The sequence below is a fragment of the Halichoerus grypus genome, chromosome 7 (assembly GCF_964656455.1).
Source record: "Halichoerus grypus chromosome 7, mHalGry1.hap1.1, whole genome shotgun sequence".
Classification (NCBI taxonomy): domain Eukaryota; kingdom Metazoa; phylum Chordata; class Mammalia; order Carnivora; family Phocidae; genus Halichoerus; species Halichoerus grypus.
The window spans coordinates 99,579,157-99,603,508 of NC_135718.1; the positions used below are offsets into that span (position 1 = coordinate 99,579,157).

Below are 24,352 nucleotides of genomic sequence, written 5' to 3' on the forward strand. Positions count from 1 at the left end.
CCATGTCCAAAATCAAGAGTCAGACACTTAACCGACTGAACTGCACAGGCACCTCATACTATGCAGCTATTTGAAAAGAAATATCTAAATGTAATGTTGTAAAATATATCCATGATGAATTAAGTGGGAAAAAAGAGCAAAGTGCATTTTTTACATGTAAAATTGTAAATATAAATAAGACTTGGAAGACTTGCAATACACTGCAAAAAGTGGTTATCACTGGAAGATGAGCCTGGATAGGGCATAGAATTAAATTTTCAATTTTTTCTTTATATGCTTTTTAGAAAAGATAGTAGGGATATGGATTACTTTTTTGCTTTCTCCTTGGTTTTCTGTTTCACATTTTTAAAAATTAAATAATTGATATCTTTAATTTGTTAGCTTTCATGTAAGATTTACATATATCTATTCCTTTTTTTAAAAAATTTTTTTGAGTATAGTTGACTTACAATAATGTTACATTAGTTTCAGGTGTATAACAGTGATTTACCATCTCTAAGCTCACCACAAGTGTAGCTACCATCTATCACCATACAACGCTATTATAATACCATTGAATATATTCCCTATGCTATGCCTTTTATTCCCATGATTTATTCATTCCATAACAGGAACCATGTACCTCCCACTCCCTTTCACCCATTTTGCCCATCCCCCTACTCCCCTGCCCTTCTGGCAACCATCACTTTGTTCTCTGTATTTATAGGTCTGATTTTCCTTTTTGTTTATTCATTTGTTTTGTTTTTTCAGATTCTACATATGAGTGAGACCATATGGTATTTATCTTTTCTCCATCTGTCTATATGTCTGTTCTTAAGTAAGACCATTCTGTAGGGTTTGTGCATGTAGGGTGTGTGTGCATGTGTGTGTGCTATCTTTGTCCTATTTTGAGTATCAAAGTTATACTATCCTAAAAAAACATATTGATAGTTTTCCATTTTCTGTGCTACAAAAGTTTGAATACAATAGTAATCATTTGATTTTCATGAGGCTTCTTAGAATTTAAATGTAAAGTCATCTCTATGGTGCATCTTTTGCAAGGGTCATTCTTGGACCACTTTTTCTACTTTTTCTATAGTTTCTTATTCTGATATTCACATTCACTTTTGTAAATAAATTCAGCTTTCATATCTGTATACTTATTTTTCATAGAGAAGTTTCACTTACTCTACTATTCATGTCTTCGATTTGCTTTGCTCGCTGAATTCTCCTCATTTCTAGGACCTGCTCTCTTTTCTTTTGCAACCATGCTTTAAATACCATGTCATTCTCTTTTTTCTTTTCTTTCTCTTCTTCTATTTTTCGTTGTTCTTCCTGGTGGAAAGAATATCAAAAGACATTCATGAAAGGTGAAAAAGATTGTATATGAGTTATCAGAATAAAGAGATATATTCTGAGATCTGAAATCAGCATTCTCTGCTCCTAAAACTTTCCACCTAAAACTTGGGCTTCTCTTAAAAAATAGAGACTCTAATTTGCTTAGGAATAAAATGAAGATGTATCAGATAAACTGTAGGGATAAATTCTACAACTACATAGGTGTACAATACATGCATGCTGTTCAGGAATTCCTTGAATCTCTCCTTCACTTCCTAATTTACTTTTGGAATTAACTCCCTTAAATTGCAGCTATGCAAGAGTGAAAAAAAAAAGCCACCACGCTCTAGAAGCACCATTTGCTTCCATAAATGTTTGAAACATTTTTATGTTATTGTTAAATTTGTTAATTGTGATAAATGGCATTGTGGTTATGAAAGAAAATGCTATAATCATTTAGAAATATATATTAAACCGTACAAGTGAGCAATGATGTGCTGCCTAGGACTCACTTTAAAAATACATCAGTCAAGAACCAGAGGAGATGAAGCATATATGCCAAAATCTCAATGACTTTCAAATCTGGATGATGGGGACATAGGGATTAACTGAACCTTTATATGTGTTTGATTTTTTTTATTATAATGTTTAAAAATATTTTTCAACTAGTGTATATTCACAAAATAACATTTTTTGCTATCAGAAAAATATTTATACAGCTAACTATAGAACAAAATGAATTTTTATATGAATTATTCAACTAATGTTATAAAAGGGAGTTTCTTGAAGAGACGTACTTAAATCAGTTGTATAGAGCTATAAAATAGTTACTAGGAGCAAAGCAGCATGTCATAGTGGAAATCGTACTAAGTTAAAAGTGAGGAGATCTGAGTGACAATCATACTGCCATCATACTATGTCAATTTGGGCAAACCACCTAACTCAGTATTCTCATCTACAAAATGGAGTGATATTAATGAGCTCTTAAGTCTCTTCCAATACCAAAATTTTATCACTTAAATGAAGTGAATTACACAATCCAACTTTCTTTAAATGATGGAATTCAGAGTTCTTTCCTTACATTTTTGACAACATATCAAGTCTTTCTAATTCCTTCTAATTGAACAAAATGTAAGAAGGAATGGAAAAATTCTATCCAATTAACAGCACAGGATGTCTTTTAAAATACCTATATACTGTAAAAGTATATATAATTTTGTGACAGAATCCTGGTGATAATCTCCTTTTAAAAATGTGAATTCACATATGTGAATAAAAAATGAGGATTTCTATAAAAATACCAATATACTATTTTCTAAGCCCTAAAAAAGCTTATATAAAATGTGAATTTGTCAAAGGTTAAATTTTACATTTATTTGTAAGTTTCTTTTTATAAAAAGGAACTTGGACACTGTGAAAAGTGAAATAAAATCGATTTACTTATGTCATGGTATTTTAAAATGGAGCCAGTGGCCGTTAGGATGTGGGCCTTATTGCAAGTCCTCACTGGTTGTAATCACGAAATTTTGAACTGAGCCAAACTACCAATATAACAAGGATTCTACTAGTACCTGCAACCTGCTACCGTAACAGACTGTTTCTTAGTGATAGCCTTAGCAACCAATTATGTGTAGCCAAGATTAGTTTTCTGCTGTCAACACCAAACAGAATTCTTTGTAAATAAAGCATACAAGCATCCCTTTTTGCCTTTAAAAACTCTTGACTTTTTGTCCCCTAGTGGACACAATTTGAGTTACTGTGTGCCCCAAAATGCACCAAATCGTTGCTCCCCAAATGGCATTTCTGAGAACTCAAATAAATGCTCGTTTTATTTCAGTTCTGCCTCTTTTCTCAGTTGACAATACCTTGTATAAATATAGACAGCACGGTATGATGATTATCTTTTTGAGGAACATTAAACATATTACACAGAAGATATCAGCCAAAGTACAGATAATGCAGTTACCAAAGGGAACAATGAAATGATGCCTTAGAATAGATAGAGTACAGCAGCCCAACCCAGCAAATATTTGGTTGGGCATAAACAAGGAAAGCCTTCCCCTGAAACCAACTAAAAAATATTTAAAAGCCTTAGCATTTTACACACAGTCTTGAGCAAGTATATAAATAAAAACCATGCCTTGAACAAGTACATAAGCAAAGGCAAATTTATTTCTGAGGATCCTGATATGAGAAAAGTGTATCCCAGCACCAAAAGTAAGGAACACCCAGAAAAGAGGATCAAAATAAAAACAAAACTATTTATGAGTCACAGCAGTTAAAGATTACTTAGTTCATTAGTGAAAAGACAATGAAATTATATAAAGCCTCTTATTTAACATTTATAGAAATATACAAATACACTTATACATGTATATGGGTTTATAGCAACATTATATAGTTCAGTCATTCTCAAATATTATTTTGAATTGTCACAAAGTTCTGCATTAACAGATCCCTTTAAGTATTGTTATATACCTAAACCAAGTAACCTGAATCTGCCTGTTACAGTTCAGATAGTAGTGATCAAGTAAGCTAAACTTTCAGTGTGCATTTTCTCAGATTCCTGTCTGAGTGTTCTATAGGTTACACACTCCTACTAACTTTTTCACCTTTTTCTGGTAATATGGGTTCCTTATTTAAATGCCAGAAATTTCCCTGATAATCCCTATAGATTCCTATACCATTTCTCAATAGATGCGAAGAACACAGATTTTGACTCCAACTTTGCTATAAACAGGTTGAGTGATTTTGGTAAAATTAATTAAACTTGTAAACTATAGTTGCCTTATCTGTAAAAGGATCTTTAAGGATTCTTCTAATTGTAAGATTCTATTTACCTGTGATTCTACTAAGGTTTGGCATTTACAGTCATTTTGTGGTCCAGCTTAATACCATTTAGGTATCCAGTAAAAAAAGAGAATTGGGGCACTGATTTAAGTAAGTTAGAGAAAATTCACCAGCATATTTAGTACCTGGAATTTTCATTAATAAAATAGAATTTTATTTAAGGGCTATGAAAAAAGATTCAAAATGAAGTAAGCATTGCTAAGAAAATCACTCAGAGTTGAAAGGACACTGAGGAAGTAGGACCAATGCAGGTCTCTTCCTGTTCAATTCTCAGAACAAAAGGAACTTTTGACCCTTGTCAATTGCATCCCAAACTCCCTCCTTCTACTTTGGACTGAAATAGAGATAATATAACTATCTATTAGCTAAATAGCCAATTGTGTATTAGATAGTCAATGTAAACTATCTTTCAGAACAAGTTTTTGTGGTTTTTGTCTTTATACGCCTGCACTCCCTGCTGACAAGTCAAAACACTTTTCATTTTGGTTGACTCTGTTTCCCGGGTTGCAATCCCTAAGACTCCAAATAAATGCTCTGTTAGTTTCACAGCCTCTTCTTGATCAACATTACTTGGCATAGTTGGTAGGATCCAAAGTGCCTAAATTCTGTCTCTAGTGCTGCCACAGATTTGAGTAAGGTACCAAGAGTCCATTGCAGTCTGACATAGCCTTGGTAGCTTCAAGTCACAATCATAAATCCTCTTGGTCCTGAACCTCCACCTTGGTCAAGGTTCAGGCCTTTATTTGGGTATCCTCTGTTGCTGGCTTCTGTCCTCACGCATTTTTTTTTTTTTTAAGATTTTATTTATTTATTTGACAGAGAGATAGAGAGAGAGTACAAGTAGGCAGAGAGGCAGGCAGAGGGAGAGGAAGAAGAAGGCTCTCCACCGAGCAGGGAGCCCGATGTGGGGCTCGATCCCAGGACCCTGGGATCATGACCTGAGCTGAAGACAGCCGCTTAACCAACTAAGCCACCCAGGCGCCCCTGTCCTCACGCATTTTTGAGGGGAGGATTCTATCTTCACTCATTTTGAATGGAATATTTGGGTTTCAGGTTCTTGGTAAGTACTCAATTCTGGGAAATAATTCTGCTAAGGAGCTTCTAATAACCAGTCCCCTACTGTAACTCCCGCAGTATTTATGTTAAGGAATATAGCCCTTCTTGCTGTGAATTTTTGCCCCATTGGATCAAATTACCCAAGATGATTAAAACTTCTTTGGCCAAAATGCGCACTTTGGATATCCTAAAATTAGTTTACCTGCAGGCACAACTGGAAAAGGGTTATAAAGACAATCAAATGGGATGTCTATTTCAGTTGGTACCTGGGAGCTTTTGAACATATGCAGGATTCTAAAAATCTCCTCTTTACAAAATACCATTTCTAAATTAACTGAAGCAAACAAACAATTTTCAAAAGACCCATCCTCTGCCTCATCTGTTCCCTTCCTCTTCCTTCTTTGTCTCTGGGCATGCAACAGACGTCCTGCACCAAGGTCCTGCCTTTGGAGACATCTTCCTCTTTCCCTCTGCACCATCTTCACTTCCTCTGTACCCTCCTCCATTTCCTCATTCCAATCTTCTTGCCAGAATTCTGGGGAGAGCTCTAAAAGGATCTTCACAGCACACAAATAAAAATCCTTAGTAAAAGACTCTGGTCATCTTAGCAGTTAACCTTAACTTAGTCCATCTGCCGGAACACAATTTGGATCCAGCTATTCTTTTGAGTTTTGTACCTGAATCATGGCATGAATTTTAAAATGACACTATAAGGTTTCTGTCTATATCTATCTATATGTTACAGTAATATGATATTTTCTCTCTGATGGCATTGCCAAAGTTAATTTATAAAAGAGCTCTATTTAATTGGCTTAAAGACAATGAAGTGCTTACAAATATTAAGTATTCCAAAAATTCCCAGAAATACAAAAACACTAACCCAAGTGTTTTTCAAGTTCACATGATCTGAGATAGCCTTTGATAAATAAATGCTAGTTTAGTAGAGAACAAATTGATGGTTACCAGAGAGGAGGTGGATGGAGGGATGGGTTAAATAGGTGATAGGGATTAAGGAATGAACTTGTGATGACCACTGGATGTTGTATGAAAGTGTTAAATCAATATATTGTACACCTGAAACTAATATTATACTATAGGTTAACTAACTGGAATTTGAATAAAAACCTTAGTAAGGGTGCCTGGGTGGTACAGTCAGTTAAGCATTGGGCTCTTGGTTTCGGCTCAGGTCGTGACCTCGGGGTCTGGGATGGAGCCCCACAGTGGGCTCTGTGCTCAGCGTAGGGTCTGTTTGAGGATTCTCTCTCTACCTCTCCCTCTGCCCCCCCATTCTCTCTCTCTCTAATAAATAAATCTTAAAAAAAAAAAAAAAACTTTAGTAAAAAGGGGAACCTGGGTGGCTCAGTCGGTTGAGTGTCCAACCCTTGAATTTGGCTCAGGTCATGATCTCAACGTCATGAGATCAAGCCCCAGAGCATGGAGCCTGCTTAAGATTCTGTTTCCCTCTCCCTTTGCCCCTCCCCCTGCTCATGCGTGTGTGCACTCTCTCTCTCCCTCTCAAAACAAAACAAAAACTTGAGTAAAAAAATAAAAAATAAAATGCTAGTTTAAGTTTGCTAGCTTAATAAAAACAGGAATGTCTTCAGAGTTATCAGCATTAGATATAATGGAGATACACAACTTTTTCTACCTGAGTTTACTTAATCATAACATCTCAGGCTATCTCTTTCAAAACCTGTCAATAAAAGAAACAATTTAAGATGATGATTAGCTGTTTAATGTTCTAATCCAAGTATAATTGCTAAAAGCAAGCAATTTAAATAAATGTAAATGAGATCAAACTTTATGCTAAGTTAAACTAGATAACAGATGTTCACTGCCCATCTAGATCATTTCCAAATAATATAACATACTGAGATATTGATTGCTAAACCTAAGTTTATTTAGTTTTGGCTTTTAAATTTTTTACAGAGAGACCAAAAATATATAATATTTAGGTCTATTTAATAAACAAATTTATGCCAAAAAATAAAATTACTATGAGGGTGATATACTTCTAGAAATTATGAAATGATGAAACATAATTTTCCAGTCCACAATTGTTTATTTCTTAGGTTTTACTAGGAATTAAGAATTCTAAGGGTTAAAAATTCTAATTAGTATTTGTGAAAATAAAACTACTAAAATTCAACAAGGAAGAAAAAGACTGTATATGAAAAGCAGGCAAGGAAAGTAGGGCGTGTGTTTTTGGTAAAAGAAGGTATGGGAAATGGAAATGCATTTTGTTGAGGGAAATCAAAGTGATTTTGTCCTAAAGCTGGTTATTTCAGAAAGAGAAAGAATAACAAGACAAACTAAAATAGACACAGAGGTTTATAGGAAAGGTTTATAGGAAATAAATCTTGGAAAAGGAATTTTATGTGTAATCAAGCTGGCCAAGATTAAAATGAATTTATTTAAAGTTCTGTTTCAATATCAAAAGTACACTAGTTCAAAATTTTGGTTTTCTCTGTTAAAAGGACAAAATTTTCTCAAATTGTTGGCCTTTTCTTCATAACAGATTGTACACAAAGTTTCTTTACTTCTAATGTAATCTGCCTAGGAAACAGATTCTGTTTTGTCTTTATCACATCTTTGATTACTTGGGAAAGCTGAATCTTCTCTAAGAAGAACAGTTAAGGCTTTTGTAGCTATGTGTAATCTTCTGTATTTGTCCCTGAAGATTCTTTTGGTTAAATGGATAATTAAGTATTGTTTTATAATTTTCTGTGATCCTATTGGGTTAAGTGTCCAAACCTTTTGGTATTTTTTACAAATTCCCCAAAATCAACTTCTAAATGAGGTCTTTTTGATCTGGAAAATTCCATAGGACCTATTAGGCTTATTTGATATGTTAAATCACATGGGAAGCATTGTCAAATAATAAATAATACTATACTTTCTTCCTATAACATCTGTATAGGTATACATTGTTCCAAAAATTGTGTGAAATCCCTAGAAATCTGGGTATTTCCTGATATAATGTTATCAGTCACCATTTTAAAACGTATGTCACAAAAATAAGCAACTCCCATTGCAAACTCCACTATCATACTCATCACACTCGGCATCTGTCTTCCAGTATATTAACCTTTTATGAAACCCTCTTGCTGTCTCCCCCAAATGTCATTATTGCATACTATCATTCTCTAAGCTCTGCTACTCTGTTACCCTTACCTTCTGATGACAGGGACATCTTCCCTTACCCTCTGGGTCCTTTGAAATATGGCAGTTGGATTTTGTCCAGCTGCCACCATCTCAAGAATGCAACTATGCTTTGTAATGGTTTGTATGTTTTCTCACTGTGTAGAAGCCTTTCCTAGTCATAGCGCTATGGCCTCAGCTCTATGGTAAATATCACTGGAGAAAATAACTCCAAACTGGGGAATACCCTCAGAACTTCACAATGACTGAGGGAGCCATTTCACAGGACAAATATTACAGGCCATTTGCCAATCTGGCCAATATTACAACATTTCAATACTCTGGCACTGTAGGACAAACACAAATGGAATAAAGACCCAATTGACAAAACTTATTGAATCTTTCAGTCTGCTTTGGTCTAAAGCCCTTCCCTTGGTATTATTTAACCTAAGATCCACTCCATATGGTAAACACTAATTGTCTCCCTTTGAAATCATTACCAGAACACCTATGAGGATGGACCAAGGGATGTATGAGCCTACCCTACTGAAAGGAAATTTCCTAATCTATTGCAAAGATCTTATCAAGGTCCTTGGAAATAATACCAACCTCATAGAGCAATCTTTCCCTAACACACTCATAGGAGACAAAGATCTTCAACATCATAATCTCCCACCTGGAGATTTGTTTACTGGAAATGTCACCTTCACAAGGATGCCCTCCAACCTCACTGGAAAGGACCATCTCAGGTATTGTTAACTAACCCCTGTGCTGCTAAATTTAAAGGCATTGACCCGTAGATCAACATTTCTCATTTAAAAAAAAAAAGGCATCTTCACCTCATGGACATCCCCACTGAAGATCTCAAACTAAAAATATCCAGACCCACTCAAAATCAACAATCTGGACAAGAAGCACATGGTACCTGAAGTAGACAGACAGCTTTCCTGAGTCATGACCAAGCTTGTATAACCTCACAAAAGACTCCTACTAATGCTTAACGTTCATGAAATATTTGGAATAATTCTTCTTCTAGTAGGCATTTTAGCACTCTTGTTATTCCTACTTGTAGGATTTTGAATACTTGAATTTGATTGTTTTTAAAACATTAAATACCTTCTGATCCTGCTTATTACTACCCAAATTAGAGGAACTAAGTGGTAGACAAGTGCCATAATTCAAATAACCCAAGCCATAGCAAGTTCTATCTGGTAATCTTTCTGGCTGTTGAGTATGTCTTTCTCAGCCCACTATGGATGATCAGGAGACTCTTGGTCATCTCATTTATAATTTCACCCTTCTCCCTAATTTCACTATAAACCAGACTGCCCCCTCTGATCTCACCTATCAAGTTAAAATAGTTTTGCCTCCCAGAAAAGGAAATCCCCTTTGCTTCACACTTCAACCACCCAAAATGCTAGGGAAAAATATTTCTAATGGTCCAACAATTTATCAAGAGCTATATTCCTTCTATATTTGGCTCTTGCAGAAATGCCAAGGCACAAATAACAAATGTTCTCCAATAGGCACTTGTAGCTGCAGGACCACCCTTGCAAAAGATTCTTTCAGCTAACATCGAAATACACAGCCACCCTCTTTCTGTCTGCTCAAATAAAACAGATCCCTGGTTTTCTCCTACATACCCTCTATACTAAAAAATTAGTCCATAAATAAACAGATCTAAGCAGAGACACTTTGCACTCCTACAAGATACATTTTTGCCTGCATTTACAGGGAAGAATCTTGGGCATTTGACTACCTAGACAGCTGGAGAATGGCAGGACAGTGCCTCCTGGGATGTCTAACTTCCCCTTTTTCTGTCCTTAAATTGATTACTAAAGGAGACCATATAGGAACTAAGCATAGAACTAAAAGAAGTCTGTCCACGAAAAGAACTGAAAGATGATGATCATCCAGACCCATCCAGACCCCTCTGAATATAAAGATAATAGTTGTGGGCATTCTCAAGGCTGTGGTCTCCCAAGAGAGATAAACCTTAGGGAAGGGGCCCCATTTGGGAGGATCTTCAGTTGGTGGTTTGGAATAGGTACTGCTTAGAATGAGTACATGATCAGAAATCTTTCTTGGATCATCAGCAGAATTGCCAGGTCCACTCCCTAGCCATTAGAGCCAGGGGAAGTCTTTGGATACCTTATCTCATGTTGTCCTCCATAATAGCATAGCATTAGGTTATTTACCTGTGACCCTAGGTGGAGTCTATGCCATCACTAATACTTCTTGCTGTACATGGATAAGTACTTCCCATCAGGTAGAACTGGAAACTGCTAAGATTTTCAAGCTTGCTAAATCTCTAATCCCATCCTCTAAAACCTTTGGTTAGATTTCAGATTCTCAGATATTTTTAGCTGGCTCCTGACCAGAATTGGGACCATTTTAAGATCTGGGCTACAAATTATCTTACTTATCGTTGTTTTAATTTCTTCTATATTCATTATTATCACACTGTTAATGCTTTTCATGGCCAATGTTTCAAATCCTGTCAGAACTCAGATAATGTTTGTTCAAAGACTCAAAGCCATTCATCAGGTCTACCCTTTGAGTGAAAAGAGAACCTAATTGAATTCTAAATCTTATTTCCTCAAACCTCCATGTTACTCAAATGTAGTTGTAAGACCTTCATCTAGCATGCTTACTGAACATATCAAGTATCAACCACGATGAGACTCCGCCCTCTGGGAGACATGATGGGGCCAGAGCAAGTTGCAAGTTGCCAGTTGCCAACCACTCTGACAATGAAATGAGATTGCATGATCATAAAAATTTGTCATTGGTGCTTTCTTACTAGAAAGATCTTGATGAGGAGGGGGAAATTTGAAAGAAGATTCAAAATGAAGTAAGCATTGCTAAGAGAGCCACTCAAAACAGAGTTGAAAGAACATTGAGGAAGTAGGGCCTATGCATGTCTATTTCAAGTCTCCTGTTTCAATTCTCAGCCTACCATAAACTGTTGACTTTTGTCAGCTGCAGCTTGTCATTTGCAACCCCCCCCACCACCACCACCACCTGGTACTTTGGACTGAAATAATGTAACACCTGTTAGCTACATAGCCAATGTGTATTAGAGTCAGTTTAAACTCTGCCATCACCAATCATAATTCTTTCAAAACAAGTTGTGTAACCTTGTGGGTTTTGCCTTTATAGGCCTGCACTCCCTGCTCACTATTCAGAGTACACTTTTGATTGAGGTTGACACTGTGTCTCCTGGATTGCAATCTTACCTAAAAGCTCAAATAAATGCTTTGGTTACTTCACAGCCTCTTCTTGATCAACAGAACAAAACCTTCATCATCATCATCATCATCTGGGATTCCATACGGCACTTTGGAAATACTTTGTTAAGGTTATTAGGCTCTATTCTTAATCTACAACTAAAATCCCTGAAATCAAGGAATTGTAGGTATGGAAGATATGTGAAAACACACACACGTAAATCAGAGAATTATAATTCAAATCTACCTATTGTCTCCCAAATCCGACCAAATTTCTGCCTTCATTTTTCCACCTGACATCTGATTTTCACTTTATCACACCAAGGCTACTTTCAGCAGTCACTTCTCCGAGCCTCATCTTTAAAATGAAAGGACCAGGGCGCCTGGGTGGCTCAGTCGTTAAGCGTCTGCCTTCGGCTCAGGTCATGATCCCAGGGTCCTGGGATCGAGTCCCACATCGGGCTCCCTGCTCGGCGGGAAGCCTGCTTCTCCCTCTCCCACTCCCTCTGCTTGTGTTCCTGCTCTCGCTATCTCTCTCTCTGTCAAATAAATAAATAAAATCTTTAAAAAAAAAAAAAAAAAAAATGAAAGGACCAGATGATGTCCTCCCTGAGATCTCTACCTCTAACACAAGTCATTCATTACGATGTTTTGTGAACCTTACAAGAAAGGACCAAGATAATCATGGTGTTTATCCCATAAATATGCATTCTTAATATTTAACCACTTAATCTAACAATAGAAAAACAAAACAAGCAAACAAATATATCCAATAGTTTGAGGAACCATTCTAATTCCTACTGCATTTCTAAAACATGAAAATATATTCTGCTTTTAATATGATGCACCCTTATGTTCTCACCTCTCTCTTTAGCTTTTCTCTCTTTTGTTCTAGCTGTTTTTGCAGTTCTTTCTGTCGAGGGGAAAGACTATACGTTGAGGTCACTGGAGATATATTTGCAGACTGTGTCCTGTGATTAGCTTTTCTATTCCCCTTACTTCGATCTGAGCTGACAGCAGAGCTTGGACGAGTCTTGGGGTTGGGTGGCGGCTGAGGGATATAAGCCCGTGGCTCTTCTGTTGATGAGTAAGCAATAGCATGAATCTTTGCTATAGGCTCTTCTTTCTTAGCCCCATTGACATTTGAGTTGGAAGATCTGGGTGACAACTGGTGAGGTTCATTTTCTGTACTATTAGCATTAATGGGGGGCAAAAACCCCTGACTCTCAATGTCTTGTAAATTCAGAAGTTCAAACTTTCCATCTTTCTCTACTAGTATTTTCCTATCCTTGTTTTCTTCACAATTTCCATCAGTTAGTGACAGGAGCGCATTTTCTTGTCCAAATTCATTGGAAATACATAACTGTGACAGTTTTCCTGACATACTACTTTCATTTTCAAAATAATTTTTGTGAGTATCAGTGTCTTCCAGTGGAGGAACTTCCAGATCAACTAATTTATCTTTGAACTTAAGTTTTCGCTCCCTTTTATCATTCACAGGTTCTTGATTCTGTAGAATCTTGTTGGCTTGTATAATTTTCTCCATAATATATCTCCTTACTTCCTCATCCTCTTCCTCTTCCAGATCTCTCTGGCTTTCCACTTTGGATTCCTGGAAAGAGTTTTCACTATCTGAATCTGATATGGGATCCAAAGGTTGAATACTTGGTACAGAAATGAAGTCATTTCTTCTGGGTGAAAGCTCATCCTTCGAAGATTTGTCAGGATCAGAATGTTGTTTGGTGTATTCTATTTCTGTTTCATTGTCTTTTAATTCTTGGTTAATATTCTCTTCATTCCCACAAGCCATCTAAAAAAAATATGAAGTTTTCTTGAGTAAAAATTGAGACTCTTTGTCCATTTATATGTAGATAATCCAAAATGAATTTCATATTCATGCAATATATTTTATGAATGGGAAAATGTACATGTTTTTTATTTTATACTTTGCTCTTAATATTCTAATTCACATTTATGAGCACCCCCAGGGAAATACATGTGACATCAGCACTTTGGGAAAAATTTAACCCTAAATCTGAATGTGATGTTGCTAAGTGCTATATTAATATTTTTTTAAATGTTCATGCTAATGAATGAAAGGGTAACTACAAATAAGACATTATTATTTCAACATTCTTCCTCTATAAAGTTTTCCTCCCTTTAAATTTTCAGAAGAAAAATTTTTTTAATGTTTTCTCCTTATAATATTTGTATTCTTCAAAAAAGTATCTTTCTCTCCAGAATCATTACAACATCAGTCTTTGGTCAAGTTCTAATCATTTTGAGTTCTTATAATCTTTTCAGATTATTATTGCTGCTACTTTCTGTAGGATCTATATCCAAATTCCAGGCTAATTTTCATCTCTGGGTGACATTTTCCTTCCTCAACTATCCTCAGAGGTCCCAATAATCTATGCTAAACACCATCATATAATTTGGTTTTACATTAAAAAAGCATAACTCCTTTCTCTCTCTCTCTCTCCCTCTCAAATAAATAATATCTTTAAAAAAAAAAGTGTAATTCCACATGAACAATATTCCACATAGACCAATGAACAATTCCACATAGACCAATATTATCGCATCACAAAACCCTACGCTACATCTGCTGTTTCTAATTAAAGGCCTCCTACCTAACATCTCTCCCACATACAAACATACCGACCAAACAAACCCTTTACCTTGCAATATTTTTTTCTTTTTCTCAGACAACTCTCTTCCTCCTAAAACAATTCTATGGGAGGTACTACTTGCTGCTCTCTTCAACCCCTTAAAATTCTCTTCCTCTTTTACTTGCTCAAAGGTCCTCTTTTCTGATAGCCACCTCTTCCTAACCTGCACAGCATTGCTAGATGTCTGATAAGCAAATAAACCTGGCCCATTAAAATGTCTAACAAATAAGTAAGATTAAACTAAGATTTCTGCATTGAAATTGGTTTTTTTAAGCCATATTTGACTCTGTGGTTCATTCCGACAGTATCTGTTTCCTAATTATTCTTTGACTTTCACTTTTTAAAACCCACTGCAAAAGAAGTCGAATAAATAAAAATAAAAAGCCCTCTGCAATAAAACTACCACTTCTTACAATGAAATTTTCCCCCAGCCCGCACCCTATCTCTTTCTCTGTCATCCGATTTTCCTGCCAGCCTCAAAGGAAGACATGCTTATAATCATCCACTGGAATAGGTAAGATTGATGAGAGCACTCTGTTTTGATCACTGCTTTATCCCTAGCACCCAGAACAGCCTCTGATACATGGCAGGTGATTATAATATTTTCTAAATGAATTGAGAAATGAGACAATGAATCATGATCATCACTTCTCTAATTCTAGCACTCTATGCTCTGGATCTCACACCCCTCCAGTAATGAAACTTTGGTTCAACCTTATCACTCTGGGTATCTCTGCCTGTACTCATTCTGATTATTTTTCTGTTAAAGATGCATAAAACTCCCATTTAAAGGCCATCTTAGAAAAATCTTGACTTTTTACTCTGTTGCCTTTTTCAAATATAATCCCATTTGTCCTCTCCATTGCATAAGAAAGCAAAATGGAACTAAGAGAAATTTGTGATGTAAGACTTGCTGCCTTCTTTCTCTTATACTCTTTTCCTTAACCTTCTTCAATCTGACTTCTGGTGTAATTACTGAGCTCTTAGTCCTTCTAAAGTCACCTATTCTTATACGAGTCTTACATCTTTTCTTCATTACTTTCCTATATATTGACTCTAATTTCATACATATATACATAAGCATATATACACATATTAATATATATACACACACACATATATATGCACACAGATTATGTACAGATACACATACACACCATATACATGTATATAAATAAATATAAAGAGAGAAAAAAACTGTCTGTGATCCAGGAATTGGTTCATTTTCCTGGATTTCCGTTCTATGTGTCTGATAAACAGTATATGATAATATTTAATGGATCCACTTTTTCCTAATCTGCACAGCATTGCTAGATGTCTGATGAGCAAATCTAGCAATTCACTTTTTCCTAAAGGTAGTCCTATGACTGTTTTGACTCTACATTCTTCTCTATATTCATTCCCCTAAAGAGCTAATTCAGTCTTAAGGTTTCAAATATTAGCTGAAAGACCATGTCTTTTGAGAATTTGCTTTATTTTCATTTATATTAAAAGTATAACCCCATTATATTAAAAGTATAACCACCTTTTCATTTATATTAAAAGTATAACCCCATTTTACCCAAGTTTATATAAAGTAGAAATTAACTGTACTTGTTTTTATTTTTGGTACAATAAATCATATTTATTTATATTATATAAATTATAACTTTTCATTATAATTTAAATTTTATTAAGTGCTAACTTAATCCCTGTTTTCTCACTAATTAGCCCTCACCTTAGGACACAACATATAAACTCTTTATGCCTCAATTTTCTCATCTCTAAGGTGGAAATAATCATACTTGTTCTATTTTTATCAAAGGAATTCTGTGAAGTTTAGATGACATAATATATGCAAAACTCTTCAAGAATTACAAAGCACTTTGTTAATGATATTATTATGAATGCTGTTGGCAATTTATATATACCTCTATTATGCTGGCACCACTTTTTTCTTTTTCATTAATTAACCATTCCAGGTCCTTTTCAAAGTCGTCTTCATATTCTCCACTTTCTTTTGAGTCCATATCTTTATTTTCATCCATTTTCCGTTTGTTAAAGAATAATGCTAGAAGATTTAAAAAGATAAGGTATATGTTATGTCACCTTTAGGGGGAGTAAGGAGTATGGAGATTAATATGATAAGCTAATCAACACACAGAAACACAAAACATGGAATGTTCAGAATAAACATATATCTGTATACCCTAAAAGAGAGACCAACAATGGCCAGACATTTTCTAGATGTATTGCTCCTAACCACCATCTCCACCCCGCCATTCCTGAAACCCTCATTTACAAGGAGACTAAAAAAAGGTGGATAAGAAGATTATCTGAGGCTTAGAGCAGGATTTTCCACATCCTGCCAATCATTGAAACGCCTTGCCCAGATCAGAGCAGATGACTCAGCTTGTAAGTCACACTCATTCACATTTTTATGCTCAAATAAAAACAAATACAGGTTTCCTCTGCTCTATGAAAGTAGAGCATTCCTATGAAACCTTTTAAAAGCTAAAATGGCATAAAGCAAGGAAGCAATTACTGCTTCATAAAAGCAAAAATCCTCTTCAGATTTCTTTCAGTGAGCAAAAACAGGTACTGATGTGGGTCTTTAAAAAAGTAAACTTTCAAATAATGGAGGAAACCTGAATATCAATTCCCATCCTCAGTTTTTTAATCCTTCTAGTAGTTTATATGGCATAATTATAATTTGTGATCTGAGAGCTTTCCAACAAGTAAAGTTGATTCTCAACTATAATTTCCACAAAAGTCAAACTGTTTTCAATTCTAAATGAGATATATTTCTCACCAAAAATAACAAAATGTGATGCCTAAAACTATCTGGAAACAGTGACAAATAAATAGGGATGTCAGATGAAAGTTAATAAGTGTTTGTGAAAATGATGTATAAATTCAGTCATTTTTAAGAAAACAATTCTAAAGTTATCTACAAGTTGAGGTCAGTTCCTAGCTCTGAGAATTGTTTTGTGTATAATTTTTCAAACAAAAGAAGCAAATAAATCTGTACCTATAATGTGTTTGTATATGTGGGTGAGCATACCATATATATGTGTGTATATATATATATATATTACAGTTTTGACAAACATTTGTTAAACACCTACAATATTCCTATATACATTCCCATGAAGATTATAAAATAGACCTATGCCCTTGAGGTATTTCCCGTATGGTAAAGAATAAACAAAACCCATAGATTTAAAATGTAGATAAAAACAAGTTAAAAATGTATGTAAATGGAATAAAGATATATATATATAGATATATAGATATATATCTATATATATATAGAACATTGGGAGGAAGAATAAAAAAGCAATTAACTCAGTCTAAAGTAGGAAATACCAAGGAAAGCTGAGATGGGCTTTGAATACTGAGTACAAGAGTTTATTAGTTATTTTAGACAAAGAGAACAACATGAGAAAGAGCAAACAAACATGGAAGTGCATGGAATTGTCCAGAGAGGCCTGAACATAATATGTTCCTGAAGAAGAATCTTGAAGGAGTGATAAGGGGTCAATCTGATGTCAGATTATCTGTTCAAAAAAAAGGTTGAGGGAAAATTGTTTATGTGGATCCAATTGTCAAAAAGCAGCCAAAGGTAGAAATATATAGCAATAATCTGCACATTTTCCACCATTAACTTAAACAAAAACAAAAGAGCAATGCTTTCTAAATGTGTGTAGTTTTTTAGATTCAGTCTCAAAAGAGCTACAGAAATCTCATCTTCAGGGTCTCAAACACCTGGGACCCTATTTGTATACCTGTTTCTATACCTCGGAGCCTTCTCTTGCTCCTACACCAAGAATAAGTTACCTAAAACCTTTTTTGGAGGCAGAAAGTACAGATGTCAAGAACACACTATTTAGGATAGAAAATGAGAGATATTTTGTCTGAATTAATAAATTATCCACAAACTTTGTTTTGGCCATTGGCTTCACTGTACTATCCGCAAACCTTTGGCTAGACTACCTAACCTGGTGCCATTTTTACTGAAGGGAGATATACATTATTTTCCTTCCATTGTTCACCATCAAATAATAGTGAAAGCATGTGGGAGAACATCTTTCCACTAGCTGCACAAGCACTAGCTAAGTAAAGAGATGAGGCTTTTCACTACTGTGTATGAAAAACATTGTAACAGGTTTTAGTGAACAGAAGGTTCAAATGAGTTAAAAGAATGATGAGGACACCTAAAATGTAAATAAACTCCAAGCTAAGGCTATGGGTGAGACATACAGAAAGTGGGAAGCACTGTATCCAGTTTCCTGTGCTACAATTTAAAGGTCAAAAGACAAGCTTGAACACATTCAGAGGCTAGCAAACCAGGAGAATGGGGGATAAAAGAGAAAGAAGGGAAGAAGGGAGGCTATGAGAGTAAAATACCTTAGAACCAGACTCTGCGGAATACCTGAAAACCCTGGGAATATTATCCTAAAGAAGAGAAGATAACTGCTTTAAATTATTTTTTTTTTAAGATTTTACTTATTTGAGACAGAGAGAGAAATAGAGAGAGCACAGAGGGAGGGGGAGAGGGAAGAAGCAGACTCCCGCTGAGCAGGGAGCCCAGTGTGGGGCTCCATCCCAGGACCCTGAGATCAGGACCCAAACCAAAGGCAGATGCTTAACAGACTGAGCCACCCAGGCGCCCTGCTTTACATTATTTAAATGGCTGCTAGGTAAAGGAGGATACCTTCAAATGGTAAAACTACTGTTAAAGGCTGGAAACCCAGGGACAAATTTTGGCAATTTAAAACAGAATTTACACTGGCGCCTGGGTGGCTCAGTCGGTTAAGCGTCTGCCTTCAGCTCAGGTCATGATCTCAAGGTCCTGGGATCCAGCCCCGCGATAGGCTCCCTGCTCAGCAGGGAGTCTGCTCCTCCCTCCCTCCCCATGCTCACGCTTTCTCTCTTTTTCTCTCTCTAAAATAAATAAATAAAATCTTTTTAAAAAATAATAAAATGGGGCACCTGGGTAGCTCAGTTGGTTGGGAGTCTGCCTTCGGCTCAGGTCATGATCCTGGAGTCCCAGGATCAAGCCCCACATCAGGCTCCCTGTTCAGTGGGGAGTCTGCCTCTCCCTCTGCCCCTCATCCTACTCGTGCTCTCTCTCTCTCTCTCAAATAAATAAATAAAATCTTTTAAAAAATAATAATAATAAAATGAAAAAAATAAAAGTAAAACAGAATTTAGATTTTAAACTTGTCCTCAAATGAAGTGAGCTGCCTATTAGAAGTGTTGCATTCCTTGTCAACACAAAGAGCCTTAGAGCAAAACTGCTGAGCTAGAGGACCCTTAAGATTTATTTTAAACTTTTTATAAGCTGCAAATTAGCAAATAACTGCCAACTCATGAAAAGCAAGAGAATTTAAAAGGAATGCATAGTATCATGATAAGCTTAATCTAAAACAAATGATCAGTGCCTGAATAATTAAATCCAAGACTTAAAAAATTCTTGTCTGGTTCACTTAAATGTCATCTTTTCTCAGAATAGTGCTTGGTATTGGTACCCTTCCTCCACTCAAGACAAAGTTAGTTTTATGTACACGAATGTTAATCATTCAACCTAATTATTCAACTGAATAATTATAACTATTTCCAATGTATTAGTTGGATTATAATTCCTTCTAGATATTTATGTCTTGTATACTAAGAATACAAAATGTACTTTCTTAAAGAACTCAAAGTAAGGTTTCAAAAATTTGTAAAGCAAAGGTTGAGAGCAATAATACTTTGAGGTAACCTAGAGAAACCAAATCAATACTACAGAGTGAGTTTATTTACCACTGCCTAGCTGCAAGACAGGCTAAATCACAACAACTGTTATGTCTAACTACTAATTAAAAGTAAGGGCACCATGGATGAGGTAGTACAAACTAAAACTCATTGTGATTCAAAATACTTACATAAATAATACTGTTTTTCACAGTCGCAAGTGCCTTAGGATAATCAGCTTTCTTTTCAGACCAGGGATCCTGGAATTTATAATTCTAAGATGTTAAGGTTACATAACTCATTATTAGAATAAGATTTCTATGGAACTCTTCAGTGTTCTCCTTTAATTTTTTTGATAAACATAGTTCTGAATTTGTAAATAAATAGTTGCCTGAGGACTTTTGTTAGCTACGCTTTATTATTTACAAAGACTCTCACCCATGTGAAAACTCAAATTTAACGCCAAAATATCAGCATAATAAATAAAAATAAAATGATTACAAATCCAACATATTAGGTGTTATTAAATCACACGATTATGCCATAATTAAAAAGAGGAAAAGCCTCAGCTGCAGTGACTCTGAGAAGTAAATGAAGATGCATTAAATTTGTACTGCCGCCTTCTCCTGTACCTTCAAAAACCTCATGGCTGGTTGCCAAGTAAACAAAGAACATAAATCATAAACTCTTGCTACCAAGTCCCTTAAGCCTTTTTCAAATGCGTCACAGGATATTCAATCCCCTTCAGTTCTTTTAATCATCATCCCCAGGGTACTGGCCATATGGTACACAGTCATCATGCTGGAACAAAAATATATCTTACACAGAATGAATCACCTAACACTTATTCCTGTGAGTTTCACACATTTAAATTTCAATGTTTATCATCAGTAAAAATCTATGTAAGTGGCTTAGATCAGAACCACCCTCTTAATAGGTTAACTGTAGTAAGAGACAAATTAATTCCTTCCCCCTGGGTGTCTGTTAAATCCCATGCGGGTATGTGACTGCAAATCTTTTAGTGTGAGTCTAAGCCAAGTCTGTATTTATACACTTTTGACAACTTTCTTTCAGGATTCAGACATTTGAAAATAGTTTAATCTAATTCCTTGACTCCAGTCTTATCTCGTAGCCTTTTGAACATAGGCTTGTTTAAAATCTAAGAGAATTAAAAAAAAAAAAAAAAAAAAAACCTCAAAGAGAACCTGTTTTAATACAAAATAAGTACTAAAGAAAAAGCTAACCGTTAATAGCATCATGAGACCATCTGGCCCATTCTTCTTGCTGCATTTTTCCAAACCGAAATCCTATGAGTAAAAAATTTTTACATTCATACTCCGTCACAAAATATGACAATGGTATGTTACACACATTAGGTGATAACTTTAATTTGTATCCAGGGTCCCCAGGTACCATCAACTAAATGAATACCTGAGCCTCTTCATGGAAGCTACCATTTCAGGAGTGACTTTTTTCTCCCAGGGATGAGAACTTTGAGAGGGGAAAGAAAATGATACAAATGAGAGACTAAGCTACACTCAGACGGGTTTTCCCTCGTACAAACTAAGCAAGGTGTTGCCAGACATCCCCGCAGGTTCCGTGGAACCCGTACTCGGCAGGATCAGGCGCCAACAGGAAGGCTCTTCCTCTCTTCTAACCACCTTTCCTCCCAGTTGTCCCAGACGTTTTACCCCCGTATCCTCTCTCCCACCATAAGTATCTCCACACCATCCTTCCCTTCTCTCCCTCTGTATCCCCTCCTGCCTGTGTAAGATGCAGCGGCTGGGGTCACAGAGATGGCCGGGGGAGTTCTCCTCTCTTCCTCTTTCTAAGCTCTGACAGTGAGGCGAGGGAGACCCCAGCTCCGGCTCCTACGGCGGAGAAAACCCGGCTGCCATAGCAACCGCGCGCCTCCGCGTCCTCCATCCGGGCCTCTCTTCCTACGAGGGCGCGGTGGGCCAGCGCAGGCGCAGACGACAACCTGAGAACACCTGCCCCTCCCGGCGCTCTTCCTGGAATCTGCAGAGGACCTGTCAGGCTGCGGTTTCCAAGGAGACAAACAAGAAAGCCCTGCATCACGGGCAAGGTTGGGGGCGTGAGTCCGAATTGGTGAAGGATCACTTTCTTGGTTTTAAGTTTTCCCACGTGTAGCAGTCTCTCGCCAAATAAGGAATTTCTTAGAACAGTTTCTGGATATATATATTTCTGTATGTTATTTTCTTCGCCGTTGGCATCAGAATCATTTCCATTTTGACTAGTAGGTACCAAATTACTAACTAGTTACCAGATTTTTCACTCGAAGCTTCCCTCCCACGACCGCGAATGAAAAAAACAAATCCCAAAAGAGTGGTCAAAAGATGTTTGCTCCAGCTTTCAAGCGTGTCAAAATGGTCAACTAGGATTTTCTCAAATCCTCTTTAAAGATCGCCTTTATTATAAAGGGGAAGCAAGATGAATTGTATTTTTTTAAGATTTTATTTATTTATTTGAGAGAGAGGGAGAGGGAGCACAAGCAGGGGGAAGGGCAGAGGGAGAAGCAGACTCCGTGCTGAGCAGGGAGACCCCTGGGATCATGACCTGAGCAGAAGGCAGAGGCTTAACCGACTGAGCCACCCAGGCACCCGGCAAGATGGATTTTAGGTTGCAGTAACAAATGATAAGATTTTAGAAATTGTCTATTCCCTGCCAGAAATAGACAAAAAACAGGGAGGAAATATGAAAATGTTTCCTCAGTACTCCAGAATTTTCAGATTATTTTTTTGTTTGTTATTAGAATTTTTATCACTTGGTACATTGGAGAGCATCTTTTCTTCAAAGAGGATCATGTAAAATTGAGTTTTAAAGTATTCTCCAAACTGCAGAGTAAACTAAGTTAAAAAATAAAAAGATTTAAGGTTAAAATGGATTACAATATTGAGTGCACTTCCTAGCTGCAATGTATAACTTATAGTTCTAATGATTTAATGTTTCTTCTGCTACAGGACTTAGATCTTAGGCCAAACACTTGAAAAAGATAAAATACAAAATTATTGAGTGTTTAAGGTTCAAGGAATTTTAGTTAAATCTCCTTTAATAAGTATAGAATTACTACAAAAGCTACTGTAACATCTAGGTTTCAGAACTCCTACTAATTTTTTTCCACTGATCCTCCCAAATATTTGTAAATGTTTTTACAAATGTTATGGTCTATAGCACCATTGTTCATAGTATCCAAAAAGTGGAAACAATCCAAATGCCCATCAAATGATGAAAGCATAAATAAAATGTGGTATATCCATACAATGGAATATTTTAAGCAATAAAAAGGAATGAAGTACTGGTAAATACTACCACAGGGATGAGCCTTGCAAACCTAAACATTATGTTAAGTGAAAGAAGCTAGAAGCAAAAACCACATATTATATGATTCTATTTATATGAAATGTCCAGAAGAAGCAAATTTACAGAGATAGAAGGTAAATTAGTGGTTGCCTAGTGATGGGGTTGGCCTGCCATTGGGGGAAAAAATGGGTGAGTGACTGCTTAGGTTGAATTGTATGGTATATGAATAATATGCTAACAGTAAAGGTGCCCCACCAAAATATTATTGGAATAGTGGGCAAAGCATAACTAGAGAGATGAAAATATTTTTTAAGTTTTCAAGATTCTGAATATAGATTCTGTCTCCTGTGCTTAAACTGATAGAAGATTTTAATTTCTAAGTCTAGTCCCTTTTATAAAATAGAGATAGTAACATTTGCCTTTAGGATTATGAAGATTAAATGAGGTAATCTGCGTGTTTAGCACAGTGCCTAATGTATACAAAGTGCTCAAAAAAATGTGCCTATTATCCTTACATATTACTTATTATCATTACAACGTTACATCCAAAAGGATGAAAGTAGGTTCTAAAATATCCTTAAATGTCCAAAACACAAATAAGAAAAATTTTAAATTATGTGTGGAATTCTATTTTAAAAGTCTTCCTACATTGTCAGTTTTTTTTATTTTACAAAAGATCCAGATGTTAATATATCAATTTCAAAGAAATGTATGTTAAACATGATAGTTATAGAACTCTTGTGTTAATGTACCTGAATGAGATTTAAAAGTGGGATGGAGGGGTGCCTGGGTGGCTCGGGTGGTTGAATGGTTGAGCGTCCAACTCTTGGTTTCAGCTCAGGTTGTGATCTCAGTGTTGTGAGATAGAGCACTCCATCGGGCTCTGTGCTAGTGCAGAGTCTGCTACAGATTCTCTCTCTCTCTCTCTCCCTCTGCCCCTCCCCCACTCTCTCTCTCTAAATAAATAAATAAAATCTTTAATTAAAAGAAAGTGGGATGGATAGGGAGCGCCTAGCTGGCTCAGTCAGAAGGGCATATGACTCTTGA

General features: G+C 36.0%; 1 protein-coding gene across 9 annotated transcripts in view; it reads right to left on the bottom strand.

Annotated features, from left to right (window-relative positions):
* CCDC181 (coiled-coil domain containing 181) overlaps positions 1-21,961 on the bottom strand; it is a 41,060-nt gene extending 19,099 nt beyond the window's left edge. For 2 of the 9 annotated variants that reach the window (XM_036098013.2, XM_036098011.2), the window contains exons 1-6: positions 21,749-21,961; positions 21,416-21,475; positions 21,229-21,291; positions 16,177-16,316; positions 12,457-13,404; positions 1,168-1,314 (exon numbers count right to left, since the gene is read on the bottom strand). In XM_036098013.2, coding sequence (XP_035953906.1) covers positions 1,168-1,314; positions 12,457-13,404; positions 16,177-16,316; positions 21,229-21,274 — 1,281 coding nt within the window. In that variant the 5' untranslated portion in view covers positions 21,275-21,291; positions 21,416-21,475; positions 21,749-21,961. Of the gene's footprint in view, positions 1-1,167; positions 1,315-12,456; positions 13,405-16,176; positions 16,317-20,175; positions 20,260-21,228; positions 21,292-21,415; positions 21,476-21,548 lie in introns of all 9 variants that reach the window. The other 7 variants (XM_078077929.1, XM_078077930.1, XM_078077931.1 and 4 more) reach the window with 7 other exon arrangements.
* Positions 21,962-24,352: the final 2,391 nt, after the last annotated feature.